Source organism: Pieris rapae, chromosome 5 (genome assembly GCF_905147795.1).
Source record: "Pieris rapae chromosome 5, ilPieRapa1.1, whole genome shotgun sequence".
Classification (NCBI taxonomy): Eukaryota; Metazoa; Arthropoda; class Insecta; order Lepidoptera; family Pieridae; genus Pieris; species Pieris rapae.
Window position 1 is genome coordinate 1,468,979 of NC_059513.1, and position 27,703 is coordinate 1,496,681.

The 27,703-nt window shown below is 33.6% G+C and overlaps 1 protein-coding gene across 2 annotated transcripts; it reads right to left on the reverse strand.

The window, feature by feature from the left end:
- Window positions 1-845: 845 nt before the first annotated feature.
- Window positions 846-26,636, reverse strand: LOC110996812. 2 transcript variants are annotated; one of them, XM_045628385.1, is made up of 17 exons: window positions 26,502-26,636; window positions 15,390-15,452; window positions 14,940-15,098; window positions 14,565-14,678; window positions 13,928-14,065; window positions 12,903-13,016; window positions 12,386-12,444; window positions 10,754-10,918; window positions 10,073-10,273; window positions 9,233-9,388; window positions 7,695-7,850; window positions 6,317-6,451; window positions 5,069-5,101; window positions 4,320-4,370; window positions 3,424-3,571; window positions 2,463-2,612; window positions 846-2,079 (listed from the first exon to the last, which is right to left on the reverse strand). In XM_045628385.1, exons 1-17 carry the CDS (start codon window positions 26,557-26,559, stop codon window positions 1,943-1,945), a joined length of 2,037 nt encoding a protein of 678 aa, XP_045484341.1. In that variant the 5' UTR covers window positions 26,560-26,636; the 3' UTR covers window positions 846-1,942. The 2 variants fall into 2 exon arrangements, with proteins under 2 accessions (XP_045484341.1, XP_045484342.1); XM_045628386.1 differs by lacking the exon at window positions 4,320-4,370 and having other exon boundaries at window positions 847-2,079.
- Window positions 26,637-27,703: the final 1,067 nt, after the last annotated feature.

Sequence of the window (27,703 nt, forward strand, 5' to 3'; positions counted from 1 at the left end):
TTAATTGCCTATTTGAAATTGTTATTTTTAAATTCTACTTCAATATTAACTACCGCTAAGATGGTACTGAATCGAATATTTTTGAATTTTTTGATAATAATTATACATCGTTGTTTTAATTAATTAAAATTATTGCTTGCTAGAAGCGTCATAATCTTCACTTGTTATCCAGCTATGAAAAATGTGACTGTCACACGAATTATATTTTAAAAGATTAAAAAGAAAGATTTATTAAAATATATCCAGCTGCCAGTAGCGGTAATCACCATGGCTGGCACGTGAAAGAGAGATTTTATCCAGGCGAAGAAGTGATGATCAGGGAGGGGCTGTGTGGCCTGGGGACAGGGATAGAAAGTGGAAATCCAGGAGCCCACATGACAAACACTGTTGACCAAATATTTTTTTATGTGTATACAGAAATAAAAGGCTTTCATTGACAATTTTTCACTTAGTGGTTAAGCGTATGAGTTAGTCTTTAAATATGTTAGGTACCAATTATAACACACCTTGTGAGCCTTTTGGCAGTGTTCAAGGGTAGCGGTATTACCTCAGGTAACCCCGTTTGCGTTCTTAACCATTTTTTTCTTCTTCTTTTATAGAACAGGGGGCAAACGGACAGGAGGCTCACCTGATGTTAATTGATACCACACTCTCAATGCCAGAGGGCTCGCGAGTGCGTTGCCGGCCTTTTAAGAATTGGTACGCTCTTTTCTTGAAGGAAGGGTCGAATTGGTTCGAAAATACTATTTAAATTAAAATATTTTATTACCATAAATTACTATTACACAGTGGAAATTGAAACGGGAATTTGAAAATGAAACACATACGTGGAACTATTTTTTTATTCAAAATGTATTTTTACATATACTCAAACAATAATGACCATCTTAGACACAGATTCAATAAATAGCATAGCTACAGTTTACAGTATTAAATTATAACATTAAACAATGTATGATCATGAAAATAAAGAATTACAATTAAAATGTGTATAAAAGCACTCATGAATCCTATTCTGTAAAAAGTTATACATAAATTATAATCTAAGTAATCATTTAAGATTATGTACAAAGACAATTGTGCGTTAGAGCTCATGTGTTGTAATCTACCAAAAGTTTCAACAAACCTATTTCATTTCATTATGACTTACAGTTTTTATATAAATGCTAGTTAATATAAAGCATAATATGTGTTAGGTCTATTTATTATATACGGGTTTTACTATGCGTCGTAAATCTGAAAATACGAATCACATTCTTTGCTGAATTAGAATTTTCAAGAAATTTACTAATTTTTTTTGTTTACAATTTGATATTGCTGTAATCTGTGACAATATGAAAATAAATCAATAACTTATCTACTTTAAGCCTAAAACAATACAAATAAGAATAATTAAGTGAATACTATCAATGTAGTTAAAACTAAATTAATTTTTCTTCCTTGGAAGTATTAATACTTACTGATCTAATTGGTTTTGACATTTCTATACTTTGTTTATGACACCTTGTGAAATGAAAACTAAAGTTTTGAACTAAACTTTTTTTTAAACTATGTATTGTAATTATGGTTCGTAATAGACTTTAAAAAACCTGGCAAATTCTTGTATGAATGAAAGATTTATAAGACAAATAAGATATTACTAATCCAATTTTTATAAGAATGAGAAAAATATTATGAATTTTACCGTTTATAACTTCGAATTACCTTTTTATTGGTTATATTGTAATGTTATTTATGATGGCTATAAAAAATGTTTCAAGATTTTTAAGTTTTTTACTTCGTTATAAAAACCTGAATGATACTCCTATATACCAGGACTGTATAAATAAAAGTACGTTTCTTTGTAATCTTGGATATTGGATTTGCTCGCTTTTTATTATTATTACATTTAAAGAAAACACTGTAAAATAATCACTCACTGATCTACCAGGGTGGCATAAATCTAAAGCGCGGGGTTGATGTCTTGGTCACAAAGACGTAGAGTACAGAAGGTGCTCCTTCCATCAGCTGAACAAGTACAGTCCTTGCATCCGCGTTTGAATTGTTCTCCCGGATTGCATCGGAAGTTTGGGTCGTTCTCTATAAAACATATAGTGTAACATATAAATGATTGTCTACAGAAATAAAATACTGTGGTATCTGTGGTTCGGGTATAGACAAAAAGCACACAAATGTTTTTATGTTGCTTTTGTGTTTATAAAACATTAATTATGACAGAGCGGTGTTGGCCTTAAGGAAACCACCGTGAGGAAACCTGGCTTGCCTTAGATTGAAATAAACCATAATTTGAGAACAGAGCTAAAAAGGTTAAGCACTGATTAATTTTTCACTAAAACATAATTGCTCACATTGATAAATATTTATGTATGACCTGCCTGGTACTGACTAAGTCTTGAAGCCAGGGTTGTAGCTTCAATGTTTTTTAAGAATACACTTTTAACCAAAACAGGTTACCAACATACCGGGAGCATTAATATCATTCTCACTCTCATCGTGACAACGTTTCATGGAGCATACGGCGTGGTTTCCATCAGTGGTGCACTGGCACACGTTGCAGCCCTGGTCAAAGACCGTTCCAGGTGTACAGTTTAACTGCTCCTGTGATGCTACTTCTGGAAAGACAAAACACACAAACAGTTAACCATGATACGGTATTAGCTGCTTATCAGTAAACAACGATTTTAAAACAAATGGTGACTTTCACCAGTATACGCGAAATAGAACTAATTTGAGTATACGACCAACCAGGCTCCAGAAGATAAACCACTCCTTATATGGAAATTGTATTCGTTTTTACAACAAACTCCCAAAATTAGAGAATTATCACTAAATAAATTCAAAGCCCTCGTTAGAAGTAAATTAATCAATAAAGCTTTTTAAAAATTTGTCGAATACTTTAATAATTAGTCCTTGGGATGGATTTGCTCTAGTTCAAACAATTTGTATGATTCAAAACTTAGCGATTAAAAAGAGTGGCGGAAAGTTTCTTGCAAGTTCTTCTTACCCGCTCTACGCCCTTGACTTGCGAACTGGTAGTAAATGTAAATTTACAATTTTTTTTTGACGTTCATAAGTGTACTTGTTTACCTATATGAATAAGGATATTTTGAGTTTGATATGTTTCGTCTATACTTAGATATGGAATTATAGTTTGGTGAAATTCAGAAGTAAATACTGGTGTGGCATGAGAAGTATCGCGTTTACACAATCGTCCTGCCCACTTCCATGCTTACTACGGCTGAATGTAAATGCGGCATTATGTCTGAAGTTATAATTACTACAGACTATCAAAAAGGCTTTAAGTTTATTTATTACAGAAATACATACATTATACTTACATACCATACCTATATGATAATATCGAGAAACATTAAATAAAATATATTAAAGTATATAGTAGAAGTATTCTTTAATAATTTTTACCTCGCTTTGTCCTATCAGCTCCATTGTTGTTGTTTAAGGCAGCGCAATCAATTCTCGTGCATGAGTAATTCTGGCCTTCATTATCACAAAGGCATTTATTGCAATCCAAACGAAACTCTTGGTTTGGTTGGCAGTTCTTCGGTGCACCCTGGAAACGAAACATGTATAATAATATATGTATTTATAGGTACATTTCTGGTTCAGGTGTATTTCCAGGATCCGTGATCAGATCAACCATTAAATAGTCTGGAGGCGACATTTCACATCTCATTTACATATATACAATTTCATTAAGTTAAGATGCGGCCGCTGTCCGGGAGAGGCCCTTCTCCAACATTTCCCACCCTATTTTATTTTTGGTCATCATCCAATCTTTCTCTCTCCTTTGCTCTGTTGGTCTGCCCTTGTTTCTTTGTCATTTTAGGCTAACTAACCTATCTTCATTTGGCTTATAAGGTATGTTTCTCAGCGTCTATTCTTTTGGTTCTCCTGCAGATACTTTCACATTTCTCTTTGTCACTTATTATAGTGTTATTCCAAGAATTTCTATCGGTGCTATCCTAGTGTGTAATGTAATCGACATTGAGTATGACGTCATGGCATTTTCTAAAGATGTATGAATACCGTGTGTCAAAAATATAATTTCTGATCCAGTCAATTGGATAAAAACATCAGTCTGGTTTCATTCTTGAACCCAGATCGTTGTAGCTCGTTGACGTGACGGTGAGACTAGCGTGTGCACATTGCTGTGCGTTATGGAGTGTTTCATATAATAGAAGGTGCGTGTACGAATACGATATTGCCAATTAATATGTGGACATATAAAAAAAGTGCAGATTGTTGAAAGCTTTAGAAGTTTTGTGCACTTGATATAGCTTTGTGCGGATACCCAATACCTTTAAGGTTGGAGCTGGCCTGGACGGCGTTGAATCGGGATTTGGTTTTTGCTGCAAATTTCAACTACTATAAATACAGCTTACAACCACCATGTATATCGCAAGTATAACCCCATAGTCGGATTACCAGAGAAACTACTTTGGGTTGCTTCTTGGCTGGATAGTCCAGAACTAATTAGCGAGATATTAAGTATTTATGATAGCCGTGATCATGTCCATAAACTAAATTGCAATATCATTATGCTTTATATAGACTAGAAACGCTTCCTCATATTGATTTGTGAAATATTAAGAAATGGGTATAATAACTATTTTTTCACAGTTCATATTTATTTTATAATTAGAGTTAATTATTTGAAGACTTACTCTTGTGAATGATTAGTTAGATTTAGTTCATTCAAGTTCTACCAAGTTTTTTTTCTCATTGTAACCTGAATCTTTTTGATCATCATTTGTCAATCTAATAGGCAAGTAGGTAATCAGGCTCCTGTGCCTGACACACGCCGTCGGCTTTTTAGGTCTTAGCCAGTTTCCTCACGATGTTTTCCTTCAACGTTCGAGCAAATGTTAAATACGCAAAAAGACATTGTATTGATGTCGGGGATCGAACCTACGACCTGTTGAGAGTCGCACGCTGAGCCCACTAGGCTAACTTTGAAAAATATTTCAAGGGCTCCAAAAGCATTGTAGTGTTACAAAAACCTTCCTATAAACTAAGAATTCAAGGTATCTTTAAAAAGTTTGTTTACCTGTGAAGTTGCTCGCTTTCTTCTGTTTTTGTTCTGAAATCAAATAATTGTATTATCTCGATTTGATCAAGTAACCTGTTACAGTATATAACATATGTTTTTATTATTATTAAACAAAGGAAGGTTAGTAGAATATGGTAAATTTGTCGAACCACGGCTCCACCTTAAAACAGCTCCAATTTTTTTCTATCGTTATATGTACCTCAAGTAATATTATTACTTGCGGTACCCTTAAAAAAATAATAACTGATAATATTACATGCATGATATAAATGATATTGTCTCAGTACCGAATGAATTAGCTTGCTTGCTGTTTTAATTATTTATTTGGGGTTATAGAGTATACGCCACCATATAATTGGATGGTATACCATAGCCGAATTACGAAAATATGAAGAACTTTGAGCTATGCATTGGCGTAGCAAATGGGGGGCGACGTGGGCGGTCCGGACAGGGACCTTTTTTTGGGTGACACCCACCCGGTCTCTTACCTGTAAGACCAATGTACAAACAAAAACAAATTAATCATTATCATAAAAATTTCTTTTCGAAGATTCCTCCACAAGCACTAGCTCAGCTCTATGTAGATTCGGGGATTCCCGCTAAAGATCTTGACACTGTCGTGGGGGATCCCCCGTCCCGATCGCGATCTTATAATAAAAGATCCATGTCCTTTATCATACACAATTTTTTTTTTTTACTGCCGACGGGGTCACACCATCAACTTCCGCATCGGGTGCCACCCAAGGTGGTACCCCACTGCTTTCAGCTCTTTTAAGGTGGAGCTGTGATTCAACAAATTTATAATAGCATTATTCATAAATGTCTGGTAGAACTCAATTCTTTTAAATCTTTTATTTAATGCCATATCTTATAACATACAAACTACATAATACATAAAAATATATAAAGCTAAAGTCTGCAAATAGAGGGGTCTAGGCTCTGAATATGATTTTGTTCCATTCGGTGTCGAGACCCTTGGTCCGTGGGGTCCTAACGCGTTAAGGCTTTTTAGGGAATTATCAAAAAGGTTAGTCGACATCACAGGAGAACGAAGAGCTGGCAGCTACCTCGCACAAAGAATTAGTCTAGCTATTCAAAGGGGGAACGCTGCCAGTGTCTTCGGAACCTTGCCTAAAGGGACTCCTTTTAATAATATTTTTTAATAATTAAATTTTAAGGTTAGTTATTAGATATATTTTTATGTATAATATTAAATTAGTTTTGTATAAGCTCCTTATTTTATACCTCTTCGTCAGGTTCAGGAACGCAGACTCGCCGTGTGCAGGAATACGACTCGCCATCTGAATTACACCGACATGTATTGCAGTCCAGTTCAAACACTTCGTCGGGACGACATTGCTTTTTGATAGTCCTCAAATTCTGAACAAAAATATTCAATTCAAAAATGATTAAGATCCAGTTTATATAAATTTATTTTAACGAGTTAGTGTTTTAATTAATTTTATCAGAAGTATTTTAATTAGTTGTACATTTAATTGATATCATAATTTACAATATCAAAAATATATTGTTTGATTAGTTTTTTCAGTTGACCTTTATTTAGCTTTATTTATGACTACTACAAGCTAGCACAGGGCAGGATAAGGTGAGCCTGATGTTAATTGATACTGCCGCCCATGGGGCATGGACACTCTCAATGCCAGAGAACTCACGAGTGCGTTGCCGGCCTTTTAAGAATTGGTACGCTCTTTTCTCGAAGGACCCTAAGAAAAAGATGCTCGATGCTCCATTGTTATGTAGTTAATTGTCTACGGTGACATAATCAATACTCTGTGTCAATCACAAACTTACTGTCAAATTATTAATATAATTAAACCAATATTAGTCTTGTTTTGTTTTTATTTTATATAAATATATTCAAGTTTAAATTTTACATGTCAGAAACAATGCTTTGTTCACTTCTCAATCTTATTAATATGACGTCCAGAACGAAAGTAAGAACCATGAGCGACGTGAATGAAACATGGCCATTGGCGATTGTGAATTAACACCAAGACATCAGATTTTTTTAAACCTTACCTATTAAATTATTCTTACGACCATATTGGTTTATCTTAGTACCCATTGCGATTTCGTATTCTTATTTTAACCTTTCAATAATAATAATAATTAAAATTAGTAAATAGAAAATAAAAAAAAAAATTACAAAACGCTGGCAGCATTTCCTCTCTGTATTGCCATACTTATTCGTAGAGCGAGGTAAATGCTACCATAACCAACTAAGGTAAATGCTATAAAATCACGTGTTTTAATCTAGCTCGAAATTCCACGGCCCGGGGAAAACTTCGCCCGGGGTGTAGGCTCTTAGGTGAAAAAAAAACAAAAGGAAAAGATTTTATGATAGTCAATTGATAAACCCCACAGAAACTTAACACTAAAATGGAAACTGGAACTGGAAACTGTTAAACTAAGTGTAATGAGCTAAAACATGTATAAGACATTAAGTATTTAAATTATATTTTACTACAATTTTTTTGAAATAAAAATTATACAATCACGCGTTTCAATCTAGATCGAATTTCGAATCGATCGAACTTCACGGCCCGGGGAAAACTTCGCCCGGGGTGTAGGCTATTAGGAAAAAAAAAAAACACTAAAATACCTCTGAATTTTCTTCACCGTCTTCGGGAAGGACGCAGACTTTTCTCGTGCAAAAGAACCCAGTGCCGTTGTCATTGCACCAACAGGTGTTGCAGTCTCTTATAAACATTCTGTTAGCAGTGCATACGACCTTCGAAGCGTTAACGGATTTTCGGGCCTTGAGAAAAAATAATGATACCACAATAAAAAAGGGATTTTATAGTTCACTTTTTACAGTATTGCAACCCATTATAATATAATTTTTAATTTTTGTTCATACGATTATATTGTAATATTTTGATTTAAGATGCTTCTAAAGGGCATGCTTAATATCAGCTAGTGCTAGTTAATTTTTATTGTTCTTAATTAAATGTTGATTTTGTATATTGTACGAATTTCAGTAGGCTTTGAATAGATCTAAAGTTACCAAAACAAGGATGTAGAGTGGGCGAGAACTGGCAACACACTCCGCCACTCTTTATTATTACTATTTATTTCTTAACCGCCAAATTTGAGTTTATTTTCTCTTATATAAAGGACTAGGTTCAGACGGATGGCATTCATATAATTTGCAAATTTCAAATTAAATAATATCCGTTATTTCAGTAAATTAATATACACCCGTTCTCCCGTTCCTTCTCGTTTAATGATTGTGTTGCAGAACCGTGTCAGGCACGAATTAGAGCATCAAACACAGATAACACTAGACTGAAACGGCCAACAGGAAATATTAACAAAGCACAGACCATGCCGGTGCGCAACATTATGAAATATGTACTATACGCAGAAGGTAACTAGGCACCTCGCCAAGTGTCATTACCGCCAAATCAGGTGCCAAGTTGATTTGTGCGTGTAGTAAAGGTGGCAAACAAGAATTAATGAACTAATGTACAGTCATTGTTTAAGTAAGAAACATATATATACAAAAATACGACATGGAAAATAACCAAAAAAAAAAACACTAGGAAATATCTTTCGGTGATAACTGTCAAAAAAGTGATATACAGATAAAGCTAATAAATGCTGTATGGAGGGATTTCAAAATAAAATAACGTGAATTGAAATATATTTAATAACAAAAATAATAATCGTTATTCGTCAAGTTTCCAGCAGTCACGGTATTATTGGCTTCATATCCTGAAAATTATAAAAATATTAGTAACTAGTATTTTAGACTAACTTCTATAAACTAATTCATTGCAATATAGTATTTTCTTAAATCACTTATAATATTAAGGTTTATTAATTACTTATTATATCCTGTATTTATTTTAGTGAATCGAGTAAAAGTGCATAACATTATGTACACGACATTGATTTGTATAATTCAAAGTAATGGCGACCAGGGATTTATTACCTATTCTACTTAGGGTCCTTCAAGAAAAGAGCCTACCAATCCTTAAAAGGCCGGTAACGCACTTGCGAGCCTTCTGCAATGTCCATGGATGGCGTATCACTTAACGTCATTCATTCATTCCATTGTATATGTATATAACTAACTGTCTTCTGAATCTCTAATATTTGAAAAGAGTTCAGTTGGACTCTATATAAAGAACTTACCTCCAATTCTTTGAATATTTCAACGTCTTCAGGTAATGGACAAGGTTTATTGGTACAAGAGAAGTTACTGCCATTGCCATTACAACGACAAGTATTACAACCCATATGGAACTCCGCGAGAGGCTTGCACACGGAATGTTCTATGTGGTCTGGGCCCTAATAACAAACGCACACGAATAAATAAATTAATAAACAAATCTATAGATATTATGGTTAATATTGTATTGCTAAAATAGCAGTTGAGCTGATGCAATAGTGGGTAAAGCCGTCGTCATTTATTGATAGGCTGGCTATTTAGGGATAGATCGAATTTGTGCCAATCAAAAAATCATAATTTAAAATGTTAAGTATGGTTTTTATTGTTTCTTTGGTTAATCATTGAAATTTCTATTAAGTACTCCTAATCATAATTTATGTTAATATGTTTTTATTTAATTGTTTCATAATATAGAACATTACATAACGAATAAAAGTTCGAATATCGCTACGATCAATCGAGCAGGGCATATTCCTCTGTGTTTATGCGCCATCTTGACAAAAGTCAAGGCAACTGTCAAAAGACAGAGCAAATAGGGAACGCAGGGCAATACTGATTCAGTACTCAGTGGAGCTTCGTGTTAAGAGTTTGGACCGAGTTGGGTCTAGTAGATTGTGATTAAAAGATGACATCGGTGCCCTAAACCCGTTGCTCGTTATAATTTAACGTTACTTAATATTTCGTTTCTTATGTCACTTTACCCACATGGTGCCCAAAAATGACGATGTCAATTGTCAATATCTATGAATGAACAATATTGAATTTTCAGTAACACAAAGCCTTTGCATCATGAGTAAACTCACCTCTTCCTTCATAAACACCTCAACATCATCATTGATAACCCTATCCTCGCAATCATCGTCACTACACGAGTAGCTTTGCCCATCAGCGGCGCACGCGCACTCGTTGCAATTAACTTTGAATAATGTATTCGCTTTGCATATTGGACGTTTTATAAGATTGCCTTGGAATGAACTTGTCTCGATAAGTCTTAGTAGTTTATCCTGAAATACAATATTAGGGAAAACTAATAGCATTAGGAATAAAATATTTGCCCTATATTGTTTAAACTTTGGGAACCATTTAAAGTAAAGTCCCGTATATACCCAGGTCTTTTTCCTAGCTCTTCTATACCAACATAATAGTTAAAATTATCTATTAGTTGTATTATTAGTTTAATTATAATGCTGAGTAGAAAGGGCGTTGGCAGGGCGCAAGGTAGTTTTAACCCCTTCTCCCCTAAGAGAACCGGGTTCTTCAATTACAAAATTTAAGTTTGAACATTGGTAGATGCGAAGGGTTTTGCCAGGGTGGCAATGGCCAATCAGAGAACCGATAATATTTTTATTTCTTAAAATATATTTTTATTGTTTAAATAGAACACACGTTCGAACAATCGAAACTTAAATGTGGTCTTGACTGTACTATAGAGTACATTTAACTTGTGTATAGAACTACTTTTTCTATCGTCTGTACTTACATACCTTTTGTTCTGTTACCTCCAGGCTTTCTCCGAAACAAGCCTTAAGTGTGCACGATATGTCTTCTCCATTTGAAGAACAAAAGCAATCATTACAGTCGACTTTGAATTTTGCATTCGGCTCACAGACAGATCGTCTCTGGATTTTATGGAACGCATTTTGCCTTGACTAAAATTTAAACAATGGATGAATTAAGGATATTTGAGCATAGTCTAAGCGGAAAGAGATCTGTCGTGGTGAAGTAAGAAGAATTCTTATTTATAATTACATCAATATTTATAATTACATCAATTTTATTTTTCCCAAAAAAACGAAAATTTTTTTAAAACCGTTTCTTATTAGTTATGTTTGTATAGAACCTATACAAATTGCTATTTTCAATTTTGTTAAGTACGGGCTTTTGAAAACTTGAATAAAATCTTCATAATTTCTAGATCCCGCCAAAATCCTTCTACAAGATGGCGCCGACATGTATTTTTTTTTGTTTATTGTCATTCTTAAATATCTATATTCTACGTCTTCTGTGTTCGTTTAATCCAATCTGTGATTATTTGCGTCACGTGACTAAAGTATGAAAATCAATATTTAAATTTGATAAATTAATCATTACATATTTACAATTTTTTTCCAGTTTACATTTAATAACACTTTATTTTTCATACTGTGAAATAGAATTTCATTTTAGTATTAAAGTGATTACCTACTATAGGACTATAATGACGGTATTGTTATCAACAGAAAACGTAATTCAGCACTATAGGGCGCAGGCTGCTGACCACACATTCCACGACAGTTCTCTTTCCGCGATATACTTGATACGTATACGTCGAAGTGATAACCAGACACAACCCCTTTCAGGTTTGTCGAAGTTGGTTTAAAGTTATAAGAGTTTTAACTTGACTATATATTGTCCTATAATATATCACAGAGTAGTAAATTACCTTATCTGTAATGATACTGCAACTTAGCTACGAAGGTTTACCAAATTTTAACGAAAAATAAAACATAAGTAATCAAAATAATATATAATAGTGCTTACTTACCTTATTAACCTTCACCAAGTGAATATTAACACAAATCACGTATTAACACGCCCATCACCGATGGCGATTTATTACCGACGCAACGTAAAATTCACCATAAGTAGTGTGGGTGAATGAGAGTGAAATAAATGCGACAAGTGAACGACCGAATGAATACCATTCATTGATTACGCTTACATGAAGTGCGTAAGATGTGCGAATCTTATTAAAAAAGGCGGCTTTAGATTGCGATTACATTGTAAATGTATAAAGTCATTTAAAATTTATTAGTATCAGTAAAGAGGAAAACAAACAAAAGGAGGCAATAGTTAAAACATAGATTATGTACTTATTTCTTTAAGTACATCACTTTAAGTGAACGAAAAAAGTGAGTGAACGAGTATGAATGGTGTTTGGTAGCAATTCTTTAAATTTCAAAAATATCAATCTTGTATTATTCGTGAGCCGCAATACAGTTAATATAACATAAAAGTTAGCTTATTCTTGTATTTTAAAGCACAATTGGCGACTTATAAAACTTTATGGAGTACCGAGTAACAATAGAGTATCATAATGGGGTGCATAATGTATAAAAATATTGATATAAACATACCATAGACGATAAAAATCTATTATCTATTTCTTCAGCTGGCTGTGGCTTCCAATCTGAAACTGAAATATTTTTGGATTATTAAAATTGTTGAAGTGTTTTTTTATCGTAATTTTATTCACTATGCTCTGTGACGGTTAAGTTTTTATAAGATTTAGTTTTATTTTTGCGTTTTGTGCTGTTCTATCTATATTTTTTAAATGTTTCTCTCGATTTTGATATTATAATTTTGTATTTTTATGAGACGTACAAAAAAGCAAGCAGGTCTATTTGAATTAAAAGCTGCCACTAATGGACCGTAATGGAGCCCGTGACGTCCGTTGTTGGAATGGTACGCTCCCATTTTGTGTATTAATCTTTTTTGCAGAAAAAAACTTAAAACCGTGGTGCCGAGGTGACGAGTAAAATTTGTAATTTCATACTTTTCTGTTTATGTTTTCTTAGAACATCACATATTTATGTAACTACATTTTACATTCAGTTTAAATTAATTAAATAAATAAATACAAAATAATCTCACTCGTGTGCAATGAGCAGCCCATTTTAGTACACATGGCGTGTCCATTAGTCGTACACCAGCAAGTGTTGCATTCGTTCCTCCACATGGAGTCCGGAGCACATCGGAGTATGGGTTCTGGGATTTAATTCATATATAACATCATCGTAAAATGTACACAAATAAACGTCATTTTGTACTCCTCAAATTGTGTTCATACGTATTTAAATTATATTAAAAAAATGGCGCTACAACCTTTTTAGGTCAGGGCTTCAGAATTCTGTATCATTTTCATGAGCATGTCAATAAAATAACAAAGTATCAGCCACCTGTGACTTTTTGGGTTTAGCAAGGCGATTTCCTCACGATGCTTTTCTTCACCGTGTGAGCGTATGTTAAATGTAACATAGATAGAAAGTCCATTTATGTCTGGGTTCGAATGCTTCACAAGTTAAGCCACGAGGCAAATAGGTAAAAAAATCATATATATAAGTAATTAAATAAATCTCTTAAATATATAACAATGTTCGCTAATTGTTTGAACATTTATTACCCAAAAACTTTTATTTGTTGTATTTGTCACCAAATTAGCAAATATGTATTCAATTAGATTAATAAAAGAAAGGAGAGAAAATCCAACCTGTCAAGGCAAAACTTCAGACATATAACGTTCATTTTAATAAGGTTTCGAATCGACAAGATATCTCCAGAATATTTTGATACTGGCGTGTTTAAGAATTTAAAAATATAATAATGTCAGTTATTAAAAAGGATTGACATCTGTTGTCAAATATTTGTACGTGCATTCAGAAATGTATACTGTGTAAATTAAGGTTTATAAATAAGGATACTTCAATAGACAACAATGTTTATATCTTCTTGTGTAAAACAGTAATAAAACAGAGAAATTAACTTCTGGTTTTGTTTGTATGTATTACTTTCATCAGTAATAAGTTCAGCTAATCTATAACACAACATTTATTGACGGTACGATTTCCGGATCATCTAATAATGAATACAAAAAAAGTTTAAATATTGATGATAAATACCATTTTCTTGTCCCTCACAATCGAGTTTTGTGCAGTTGCTGAGACCCTCTTGGGAGCATAAACAATCGTTGCATCTGCTCTTCCACCTCGTGCCTGGTGAACAATCTTTCCCCGATTGCAAATCCGCCTTCATCAGAACTAGAGAATATTAATTTTATTTTAACCCACATAAAAACTTATCTTCTTAAGCTATGAATCTTCGTGTATTAATTTTTATGTTGCAGTTTTAACTGAAGTACTCTTTCGTCTGTTACTGTCAAATAACAATATACTTACATAATTACAGTTATATGTACGATATTGTGATAAAAAAATACACACATAATAAAGAAGTTAATTGGTATAGTTAAAGTTTTATATTTTATAATTACTGAATTTAACTAGGCTATCTAATCTTCTTTTTCTTATTCGGTACGCTCAAGACCGTACTCTAGCGTAGCTCTGTCGAGAAAGAGAAGAGAGGAGAAAGAGCGGTCGTGATCGCTATGTGGTAATAGAAGGCGCAGATGTGATGCGCTTCACGACGTTCCACCATCGTTGCCTATTGGAGGTCATCCTACTGCACTGATTCAGTGATTCTCCTATCTAATGACTGACTGCATAGTCCATTTATTATCAGCGGAAAATATGAACTTACTGGTTCCTCGTGAACAACCCTTCATAGTACAAAGAACTAGTCCATTGTCGAGGCATCTACATGTATTGCAGTCTCTCTTGAACGACGTTTCTGGCTTGCATTTCAACGGTTCACCTGGAAATTTCCCAATTTGTCTATTTACATTATTACGAAACTTATTTGAAAAAGCCCTCAGTTATGCAAGTTCTTACGGCACACTTACGGCACTTTTAACTCACAGAAGGGACTCTCTTTTTATGGGACATAAGCCAAACTTTGAATTGAGTGGCCAACAACCAAGATGTCTCTAAGGAAGCCCCTATTTAGTATCAGTTAAATAGGTGCCATTGCTGGTCTCATAAAATACCTAACGGTAAATATCTGGTGGTGGCTTACCATAGGTCTTATCACAGACATCTTGTTTTACGCAGATGGCTCTGCCCTCCTTGGAGCAGCGACACGCGTGACAATTACTCAACCACTCACTCCCGACCAAGCACTCGGCTTCTAACCGTACATCTTCGTACGTGCTGAATTCTTCTGAATTTATATATTCTGCAATTTAAATTTTATTGATGTACATTGTATGACTTAGTGATTGGGTGAAATTGGCACCTTCCAAAATGTTAAGGTATACCAGTTAAATAACGTAATTTTTCATAAAATCTATTAATTTTTTTATCACATTTTAAATTGATTTGAACAGACTTGGTACTCCAAGTCTGTTCAAATCAATTATTAAGTTGTGTATTTTATTAAATATCTTATAATTTATAATATATAATTGATGTTTTATAATTAACAGAGAAATAAAATATATTATAATTTATAACGTATAATAATAACCTTTTTCTGTTGTGTCCGCAATACTTGAATCTTTCGTTGGAGCTTGTGACGGCACCGGTATCGCTGAAACAAATAAATCAATAATATAATATTTTTTAAAGATAAATTCACTAAAGTCAAAACTTGGAAATGAGGTAAGAAAAAAGTGTGAAACTTCTTTGTAAATTAATTATAACTAAGGTAAAAAGCCCCAATATATGATCATGTACCAGTAAATGATCACTCCATATATTTGTATATCTATACTCATACTGTTTACACACTGTATACGTGCTAAGATAATGTAAATAAATAAAACATCTGCGTTACTGCACAAGACGATACCCGACAAAATTGCCATCTAAAGTTGTAGACTGTAACTACTAAACGAATACATCAACCAATAGCGTGTATTTTTTTCTCCCTTACTCTCTCTGTCAATCTCTTTCTTTATAGCTCTCCCTACCTCTCGCTCCATGGGACTGTGCGTGATGCGACATTCGCTCTATCTCTCTCTCTCGATCTTTCTCACTAGCTTGCTCCCTACTCTCGCTCCATGGTTATTTCCTTTATAATACGTTCGCCCAGTCACAGTCTCTCTACATCGTCTCAATCACTCTTTCTCTCTTTTCTTCGACAAAACCGCTGCACATCTTCGCTAATATTATCATCATGCGCCTAAAGAAGTTTAAATAATAAAGAAGGCCTTAAATTATGTAATCTTTGCGTTGCAGAATTACGAACGTGAATACATTTAAATACAATTAATTATATACACAATAATTATCAATATTTACTGTAATATAGTTGCATCAACGTTTAGATATACAATATAATTAAACTAGTCTGAATAAGACTAGAATGAAACGATCATTTTTATTATTTTTCACCACCTACCTACGTACCTTATTTTACCTATATTTCATTTAAATAAATTTTACAATTGCGTACAATAATTTATCCAGATGTCAATTCAATGGACAAGCCCATTTTTCAGTCATTTTTTCAGTGTCAGTGTCAGTGTCAGTCAAATTTTTGTCCAAAGTCAACGCAACATTTCGGACAACGATAGCATCGCGCGGCCGATCATCAAATTGCCCTTTAGCCTTCACAATTATTGCAGTTCTATTAATAGCAGGAAACAATTGGCTCGATAATTACCCCCAGCTATATCTTGGAATTCCATAGATACTACAGAAATATTGAGCAAAAAGTTTGCATAACAGAGAGATTGCAACCTCATTAATTGATTAATAATGAATTGCATTCCACAAAGTTCTTTTTTTTTATTTTTAGAGTATTTAGGATATATAGTCTGTAGGAATGAGAGTCCTGGTCCAATCGTGCCGCAGACCGAAAAAGATGTAGATGTTGGGCATATTCACGGAGTGCTAAAAGAACGAATAGCATTCTTAACCAACTAAACGCTACCACTAAGGTTGCTTAGTACTTTGGCCGTCTTGCCAGGAGAGAACCGAATACTCTCAACAAGCTGGTAATGGAAGGGAGGAATGATAGGAGAAGTTGGGGCTGATCGCCTACTCGTTAGCCTGACCCTGTTAAGATAATGATTGGTGTTAACATCCTTAATACACACAGTTAGGGATTATCAAGGCAGACACGACCTTCAGTACTACGAAGAAAAATGTGACTAAAACGTATTATATAGATTTGACGTGACAAATTAATAACAATATTGAATGAATCAACATTTTATCAAAGAGAGCGATTAGCACATGCATTTCATAGTAAATACACAAACAAACCTACGCTGTCGATTCTAGTAACTCGGGTCGGGAGATAACGCTTGATAAGGATTTCATTCAACTGGTTGGAATCTCATTTTAATTTAATCTTATTAAAAACTACTCAGTACTTCACGGAGAATGCTTTAACTTCAGTCAATAAAATTGCTACTTTATAGTTTTAGGTCACCATTGATTTGACCACATTGCAAATCAAATGTAAATCACTATTAAAAATGTATTAAAGCTTCTTACTAAATTGGAATGGCACTATTGATTTCGCTATTCTTTTTATACCCCGGGCAACAGGGATCTGATATTGCCTCCTGCCGATAGAACCTTATTACCAGGAAGCTCGCGAGTAAAGTAATCCTTGCGTGCCAGCTATTTAGGATTTGGTGACCAATCCAGCTCAATATTTTGAGTCACCAATAAATAATAATGCATAATCTTTATTTGTTTCCCTTAAAATAAGTCTTCTAACATTAAACATTTAATTAAAATTTATTATAGTTTATTTTATTTATTTGTTGTAGTTCTTGTAATCTTATGTTTTTTTTAAATTATGTATGCACTGCTTGTTAGCGATAAAGCCACCCGTTGCCTAATAACTTAGTTTTATAATATGTTTGTTTGAGGTAACTAAGTGCAAGAAGAAGGCGCCTATAAAAATGTGTATAGAAGAAATGGAAACGTTAGCTGGGAGCAAATGGAGAAAGAAAAGCCAAGGATAAGATATTTTGAAATAACCTACAGTTAGGATCGAAGAATAAAAATAAGTTAAGATTGAAAATTAATATTACCATCTTTTTTTAGTACAAGTTATAATTTATAAACTTGTATTTACTACTATAATAATAATAGGAAATACAAGATTGTAATACTTTAAGTAAAGACTGCTTGATGCGACCAATTTGCAATATCCGTAACAACATTTCGTTCGAACAGCTCGCAACGAAAACTCCTATTTCTATTTATACAAAGCTATTAATAGTTTCAGTAATTGTCAGTCAAATTGCCATTTGTCGATTAATTGGTGACGAGACAGTCGGGCGCCATTTCATTTACTGGACTAACCTTATGCTACTTGTTCATTTAGCTTGAGGCAATCAAAGGCTTCAGTAGAATCTTCCAAATTTCGTCTATAGTCTTTGGTTTTTTCGTCTATAGTATTGGTTCGTTTCTTTCGAATCTTTGCTAATTTAAGAATAAATGCTCATTAATATATTATATTCGTTATTATTTACGTATAGATAAATAAATAATAAAATGCTAGTCTAAATCTAAAATTGGAAGTGTTGTATTTTTATTTCATTATTAAATTTTTGTAAAAATTATGTTTTTAAAATTAGCTTGTAACATATACTGTGAATAAACATATATTATATCATAATTATTCGGGTAGGTACCTAAGCCTGTTATATTTTTTAGAATAGATTGTAATTTAAATTTAAATATACTGTAGAAAATGTATTTTAAATGATGTTGTTAACTTTAATTAATAAATAATTTGGTTATAAATGATGTGGTTAAAATAATTTGGAGACAAGTCTTTGAAATCATATTTTGGTAAACGTATCGTATGTTTTTGCACTTTAAATCTTATTAGTTTCTGGGAGTGTGTTGCAAGTTTTTAACATATAATACGAAATACTTTTTTATTTGTGAATATACTTTTGAAAAAATATATTCACAAAAATACCGTACTCTTTGGGACAGAGTACCATGTGCCCCTGTATCTTGTATCTGATTGCATAAATAAGTAAAAACTTATTCATGTCAGAAATATGGTTGTGACAAAATGTATCTAATGCTAATCCCCTCTACGGAGGCTATAAATCTTTATAAATAACATCTTGCTTAGGCTATCTATGGAACGTCAATGTTTCAATGACGTTTTACGTGCATCTTTTTTCTTTAATAGTTATAATGTTACAGTGTATATATGTAGCCTTAATACGTTAATATTTAAAATATGTTCGACGCCCTGGTGGACAGAAAAACTGTGTCCAATTTGTGTGCAATACACCAACTTCTATTCTATTTAAGATTATGTATATAATAAATAAATCTTTGAAATCTTGAGCTTTGATAATGACATGATTTTTAAAGAAGCGGATGTAAATCAGAAAGACTACTCTGACATTCAATTGAAAATTAAAGCATGGGAAGGGAACGTGTAGAACTTTCCAATAAGTTATACTTTTCAATATATACTACAAAGATTCCCAGTTTACTTTTCGCTTGGTTCTTCTTCTGAGTATGATTGGAAAGAGACGCTTTGAAATCCATATCGGCAAATGACGCTTCAATTAAAAAAAAGTTTTGTAACTGTCAGTTGTCACAATGACAGCACTTTAGAAACTTGACGTGTACATGACAACTTTAATACAACGGTGACAAACCCGTGCACGCTTAGCCTTACTGATCGATACTTTTTATATTCTATATTAATGTATTGAGTTAATATTTGCTCCATACGCATATCACAGGGTAAAATACTGAGAAATCAATTAGTTGTAACAATGACCTCATGCGGTATTGAATTATTCATTTCAATAAACGTGATAATAAGTATGCAGTTGATAAGTATCTGATTTTCCCCATGTATGATATGAGGGCAAAAATAAAATTTTGAACAATCCATAATCGCTCCCACTGCAAGTTTTCGTCTCCGGACGGCCCCTGGTGAAGCAGATAAATACCAAGCGGATTTATGAACGCGCAAATAAAATCAGGATGAAGAAGATGAAAACGTACAAAAACCAGTTCAGTCTTAAAATAATTACATCAAACGGCATACAATTGTAATAAAAACTTTATTACACACATGAATGGGAAAAATGCCGATGACGTCTACGTTTCAGTACGTAAATACCTAGTATCCGGTTTGAAGAACTTTGATGTCTTTTCGTACAGAAACTGCTGGTTTTCTCTTGGCCAAAGCTCTTTACTCTCTGGATATTTTCAACACAGGGTAGCCAGGCAAAACCAGTGTGTTTACCACATGATACTAATGGAGCTACAACCTTTAAGTTCTGGTCTTCATAACCTCTAGATCTCTTAATCATTAGGCAACACAAGATGGATGATAAGTCGCACGTGTCCACCTATCTGTAACATGGTACATTCTTTACGAATAGACCTAGTTTGAACAGCTTTTTAGAAAACTTCAAGAAGAGCGTAGTAAGTTTTAAAAGGCCTGTACTGTACTTGCGATCCATCTTGCAATATCACATAATATCAGGTGCCTCCTGCCCGTTAGCTCCCTGTTTAAAACTGCTAGAATTAATAAAGATCTCTTGTTTCATCAGCTCTTTTTGCGTACATAAAAATATCAATACATAACACACGATTACAGAGTTACATTTTAATTTGCGGATACCTAAATAATGTTGACTGGATGGAGGAAGAGCTGTGAATACCAGAAACCATAGTATTCAATTTAAAAGCTTGAAAATCAACTCCGATGAAATACATAATTGTAACCAGTTAAAGGAGGAAAACCGTAAACTGGTACATTGACATTACAAGCGGAAGCAATGTTACCGTTACTATGAACTAGTGAAATTCTAGGACATTTATATTAATTCAATAGCATGGTCATGCATAGGGAACACTTTTCTACCTTACCTACCCATTAGTCATCAATACTAACGAATATTAATATATAATATACTGATTTATTTAAAAGCTAATAAACACATGCACTGTCTTAATTTAATATTTTATTATTAAGTTTATTCGGACTTATTATGTTTGAAAGTATTTTAAGTGAAGAAATTTATTTGCTCTCAAATTGTTAAAGATGCTCCCAGCTAATATGAAAGAATATTTTAACAGGCAACATCTTTCTGAAGCAGTCTAATATAGGCGAATCACAGATTAAAAATATAAAAGCAAAAACAAAAATGCGCGCATAACAATGCGTAATATTCTATTGTCTTTGATACCTTTTTCGGACGCATGTATCATGTCCCGGTGTAAAACAATATCATATTACAAATGGACATGTGTGGCATACGTAAATGCTTATCAAAGGTCGCGGTATCTCTCATTCATAATATTATGATGTCATTAACACGCGACAGTCATCCTTCCGGGGTTTGACGTTTCTGTTATATACTGGAACCGCCTCAGGGTTATTAATTGCAGTTGTAGGAAGCCCCGCGATTCCCAAATGGGGCAGAGAACTTTGTGGCCCTTTTTTTAGTCATTTTTTATTTGGGCTCCAAGACCAGTTTTCAGACAATATCTTACAGCGAACAAGTATTAATCTCGGTGTACTGAAGATCAGCTTCAGTTGGGATTTGATTTCACGATCTCAGGACTCAGAAGCACACGCTTTATTAATTAACCACTATTACTACTCTTGAACTGCATTGCATCAAACAATTTATAACCAACATTCACAACCAAAATGGGTACGAATTTGTGCGTGTAATTTTTTTATTTTTGTGCTTAGCAATGTTGGCCAGCGTGCTTCGTAGGTTTGATACCCGGCTGTGCACCAATGGACTTTCTTTCTATTTGCACATTTAACGCTCGAACGGTGAAGGATATTAACCTGAGGAAATCAGGTTGCCTTAGACCTAAAAAGTCGACGGGGTGCGTCAGGCACAGGCGGCTGATTACCTACTTGCATATTAGATTAACAAATGATCATGAAACTGATACAGAAATCTGAGGCCTAGACCTAAAGAGGTCTTACCACTGATATTTATTTTTATTTTATTGCCTAAAAGCAAGTCAATCAAAATCCAAATAATATTATTTCAACTGGAATCAAACATAGGAGCTTCGGTTTATAAGCAACGGATACATTAACAACAGTTACTAGTTCATTAGTTCGGTTCTAATGGCTTTAATTTTAAAAAATTCACAGATTAAATCGGTTAATATTAATGGAGTGACTCAGAAGGATGCTATTGTAAAAAAACAGTAGAAAATCGGGCACAAGCATAATTCAAATTCAAAAATTATTTATTCATATAGGTAACATAATGTACACGTATGAACATCAAAAAAAGAAATATACTTTAAACGCTTCTAATTTTACATTTACTGCCAGTTCTCAAATCAAGGGCGTAGAACGGAAGAGAAGAACTGGCAATAAACTGTCCGCCATTCTTTTTACTAATACTTTTCTAAAAAAGACATCCCAGGAAAGAATGCTATTTGGAAATCCAAACCGTTAAATACTAATGTGAGGCGCCAAAGCTATTATACAAAGTATTTTTATATTTTATTTGCATGTATAAGCGGTTAAGCAAGTTTACTTTGAGACTCCTAACGGTTTACATGACCTCAACAATACTAAAGATATTCTGTTGCCACAGTTATCCTGTTAACTTTCTTGAGAGAAATCGATTTTAACATTGTGTTGGATATATTCAAAGGCCTATTATGATTGAATTTTCATTATTTACACTTAGAGCCTGTTTCACAATGTATGGATAAACTATAAAGTATCAAATATGCAACACACATTATTCGAAAGATAAAAGTTCCCAATAATACTTTACGTTTCATGACGAATAGCGCTATCTGACAGTCGTGAAACGCAATACTGTTTATCCTACCAATAAGTAATAAATAGCTTATTTGGAACTTATCCCGACATTGTGAAACAGACCCTTACTCGTAAGAATCAATAAGATTCATATAGTACGGATCGATATGAAACGAGACTCAATGATGCTCTAACCTCACCTCTACCCAAGAACAAAGACACATGGGAAGACCACAACGTACTGACGACATCATAATTGTTTCTGGGAAGCTGGGATGGAGCTAACAACAGACACAAATGGAAAGTTTATCCAAGCCTTTACCCAAAAGGAAATACTGCAGAATACAAAGAAACGGAATAACATTAAAATAACTTACGTACTAATTTGTTAATAAGTATGGAATTAAAGTGGCTCTATTATTTACAATTACACGTGTAAGAACGTAGGAAAAGTATGCTTTAAAATCACAAGTATTGCGAGTTAAATAAATATCAATTTATTTTATAAACTACTAGTTATTCTTCGGTTTTTCTTAATGCCTACCTTTTTAGTAGATAAACCAACTCGAAACATTTTGCTATGCTACCCCAGAGACTGTTCGGTTTTCCAGAATGAAATCTTTTTAGGTTGTTCATTCATCGTGTGATTATCTCTATATAAGTTGAAAGTAAATGTCATACGCGTTAAATTAACAAATAGAAAATAGGTGTTACTTGTGGAAGGGTGAAAATTAAAGTTAGTAGTTAGTTAGTAGTAAATAGAGTATGTATAAAAAAATAAAAACAATATTTTTGTCTAAAATATAAATTATTGGGCATTACAAAAGATATAGCGTAAGTATATTAGCGTATTGTCAGACCTACTGAATTTGCGTAATAAATTACATAAGAATTGGTCGAGCCGTTTCGGAGGAGTATCGGAAGTATCAGTGTGACACGAGAATTTTATATATGTAGAGATTAGACAGAGGCAGAAATCTGAAGCAACTTAAAATTATAACATTAAAGTTCCTGAAAGAATTAGTCACCACCGTAGACCTGGAATGCGTCTGTGGCTTCAGACGTACAGTAACCCTCGAAGCAATGAGGTTGCTCCGTGAAGCCTGCGAAATGCTCAGGAGACTTCTGTACTTCTGGAAGAAGCTAAGCTGGCTTATTTAGCCACACCACATACCTAAAGATCGTCTAAGTGTGGAAACTGACGGAATGGAGTTAACACTATAACTCCTCTATACAGAACAACAATTCACAATTCATCTCCACCACGCCCTTGAAACATCACTTAAGATCAAAATCGTAGACAGAAATGTCAACCGGATGCATGTTAATTAATTAATTGGCAACACAGATAATTGTTAAACTAATAGGTCCAAGGCTTGTCGACAGAAAAAGGTTTCCCACAGATAATAATCGTATTGTGTCATTGTTATAATTGAAACTAAGTATTGGGGGTTTTTGCAAGTATGATTTGAATAGTTATTGATGAGTGATTCATGGAATTAATTTCGTTATCTGTAAGGATTAAAATTCCTTTTATAACAGGGGAGAGTATTTAGACCTGAAGTTTTGACAACAATTAAATTTAACTGTTCTTATTATGCCATCATGATTATAAATACGATATTTGGATGCCTGTTGCACGGCTGATTTTTCTAGTTTTTATTATTAATAAATCTGAATGCACTTGTACATTTGCTATTCTTTTTAAATAAATTATTTATTTAGTATTGTCTTTTATTAACATAACTTTTACACATTTAAAGAAAAACACTTTTTTACGGATTATAGTTATGTATTATTGTATTTAAACTTATAATTATTTAGACATAATTTTAAATTTAAACCGACGTTTCGCGTGCTTTACAGCGTGCGTGGTCACGGTCGGTTTAAATTTAAAATTATGTCTAAATAATTATAAGTTTAAATACAATAATACATAACTATAATCCGTAAAAAAGTGATTTTCTTTAAATTATTTATTATTTTAAAAATATATAAATATTTAGAGACGGTCCAGTGGCGTAGCTACCTTGGGCGGCAGTCGGAGTTGGTGGTGTCACCCAATCGAAAGTAAAAAGCAATAAATTTTTGACATGGGTCATTTATTAAAAGATCGCGAATATCCCCCAAAGCGTGAGGCTCTTTTGCGGGGATCCCCGAATTCTACATAGAGCTGAGCCAGGAATCCCTGAAAAAGACATTATGCTAGCGATTTATTTTTTTGTTTGTACGTGGTCCTTGAAGTTGAGAAACCGGTGCGCACCAGCTGCCTACTGAAGTATTTCCGAACCAATTCGACTTAGGGTCCTTCAAGAAAAGAGCGTACCAATTCTTAAAAAGCCGGCAACGCACTCGCGAGCCCTCTGGCATTGAGAGAGTCCATGGGCGGCGGTATCACTTAATATCAGGTGAGCCTCCTGCCCGTCTGCCCCCTGTTCTATATTAAAAAAAAGGATATGGAAGACATAGAGTAATTGATTAAACTAAAGCTTATTATAAAATGTAACGCATAATATTGATTAGCACCAATTCAAATGATATTTTGTATTAATTTAATTTGTGATTATCCGAATATAAGGATACAACTGAGTTTCTAACTGGGTTTCGCAAAATGGATTGCTCTTAAGAATTGGTACGCTTTTTCTGGAAGGACCCTAACACCTGAACCCAATAATGAATCCACAATCTCAGATTGTTTTTCAATCTGCGAGTTGATCGATCTCCTATCTGCATCCCAATATTCTAACCCTAAGAAGATAATCCATTTTTGGCGACGGGTAGAATGCAATCTCTTCGCTCTTTACACTTGATAATCAATATAAACCAAATTAAGTAAATAAAACCGTACAAATAATATTAATACATATATACATGTCTATGTTTAAGACATATCAAAAAGCTTATTAATTATTTAAAAAATAATTAATTAGTTAAAATCGTAAGATAGGATATTGGCACAGATAAATTGTCATTTTCATACAAACGTCTATCCACATACACCGATCCGACCTACCATGGATATCTTGCTTGACAGATGGCTATTACAATCCGTCGATTTATTGGCACACTTTTATCAATATTTTAATTAAGTTGTCAATGAGAGGGTCAAAAATGGATTGAGATAGGTGAAATATTGGGTTTTGGCGTAAGTCGCATTGGATCGAAAATATATAAGTAGGCAGCTTCCAAACTATCTTAAAAAACTGCCACGACGTCCGAAAAAAACCCGCAGTACTTAATCCGATCAACTCATCTGAACATATTCTATGGTAAAATGCGGTAGAAGATGCAGAAAGACCCCACATATGACGCAACGGAATTAAGCCGCTCGGAAAGTGGCTGGTCGTCGACGGGTATTTCCATAATCTATACCAACTCTACGATATGTTACATGTTGAGGAAAGTTGATGGAAAACCCCATTTTAATCAGCCATTTCCCCAAATCTATAAAAAATGGTTTGAAAAAATTTACAGATAGGGATGAGGTTTAATTGCTATGTTATCAATCGTCATCTCTTCTCCTCCTCTTAGTTCTTTTCTGATCCATCAAGCAGTGAAAGCTGTAGAATAAACACACTTCCACGTCGAAGTCATTGATTTTGTTGCAAGTCTTATAATGCGAAACAATACTGTTCCAGACACAAGACCTCTGGATTATAAACTCTATATGTCACTAAAGCCATTCGAAATAAGAAAAAAAATAGATTTATGTAATATAAAAACGACTCGCAATTTAGCTGTATAAAATTTCAACTTTAATATTAAATATTTATCTTCCTTAATTAAAGTAATTGCTTTACAACAAGAGATTTCTACGTAATATTTTATCAATTAAATATTTCTCCTGAAACATTCACGCAGATTAAAATCACTCACCGGTGCCCTTAGTTAGCTCCACGTAAATAAAAAGTCCGATTACAATTAACCACTTCATTTTACACTATCACTACACGTCCATCACACACCACAGCTTTCGCACCACTGAATACTGATGTACCAACTACCAATTAAAGTGATCAAGGCACAAAATTAAACTTGTTCCTTCTGATAAATAATTTTATCTAAAGCTACATGCAAAAGAACTATATTTGAACGGTTCTCTTAATATAGCGGCATATTAAATTGTCAAGCCGTATAATTATGATAATGTTAGTTCGAATAGGGTCTGAGTGACCAAAGATAACAGATCGGTAATAATAATTAAATCATTATACGTTACGCTGTGGGTGGGTAACCTTTTTAAGTCGTAAATACTATATATCACATATACATATATCATAGAAATGTGTCTGAACTTTTTAAATCATTTATTATTAAATCCAGGAAATATAGGAGTTTTAGTTATTAACTTCGAAATTTTTTATATGATAGGTGGTTAGAGATAGAGGCGAGAGTGATAGAGGCGTTAGTGGGAGCATTTTGAGGAGAATAGAAAGTAGAGACAGAGAGAGTAGACAAAGAGAGAAGTGTGCCTAAAGATCTGCACAGGAAGACAATCCTACAGTTCGCGCCAATTCACAAAAGAAAACGCTAAGCCATTGAGGTGGTGTGGATGAATACTAGAATTATTTATTAGCAAACGTCGCACGGGCTTTGCAACTTAAAAATGTACCTTCCTTCCTCATTAATCATTCTAGCTATTAATGAAAACCGCAATAAATTGCGTTAATTTTTAAATTTATAGTGAACACGCGGTCGAGGACTTATTGTAATATAAAATTAGTTAAACATGTGGTGTCTATAAAATTTTGAAGGAATTATCAAACACTACAACTTTTCTTCAGAACCTAATCTTATATATATGTGTATGTATCATCGTAATTAGCAGACTTGTTCTACCATTTTTTTTAATTTTGCAAATCCAAATTTAAAAAATAAAATCTTATCAATATGTATATTTAATTATTACGATTAAGCCTTTATTGTTTACACCCGGTATTATACATATAAATATTTGTTTTAGTTACATTACCTAACTTAACTAATCTTATACATTAGATGTGCCGGTTTTGGTGCTCAGCGTGAAGCACATAAGCATCTCCCAGCTGCTACTTTGGTTTTGTTAGCTCTTCTTGTCC

Excerpts from the sequence above, each read along its gene's own strand:
- LOC110996812 (XM_045628385.1), bottom strand. The coding sequence starts at position 26,559 with ATGAAGTGGTTAATTGTAATCGGACTTTTTATTTACGTGGAGCTAACT. Across the intron at positions 13,017-13,927 it reads TTGTGAGGGACAAGAAAATG|AACCCATACTCCGATGTGCT; the intron begins GTATTTATCATC and ends ATTAAATCCCAG. Across the intron at positions 2,080-2,462 it reads GAATGATATTAATGCTCCCG|AGAACGACCCAAACTTCCGA; the intron begins GTATGTTGGTAA and ends TATGTTTTATAG.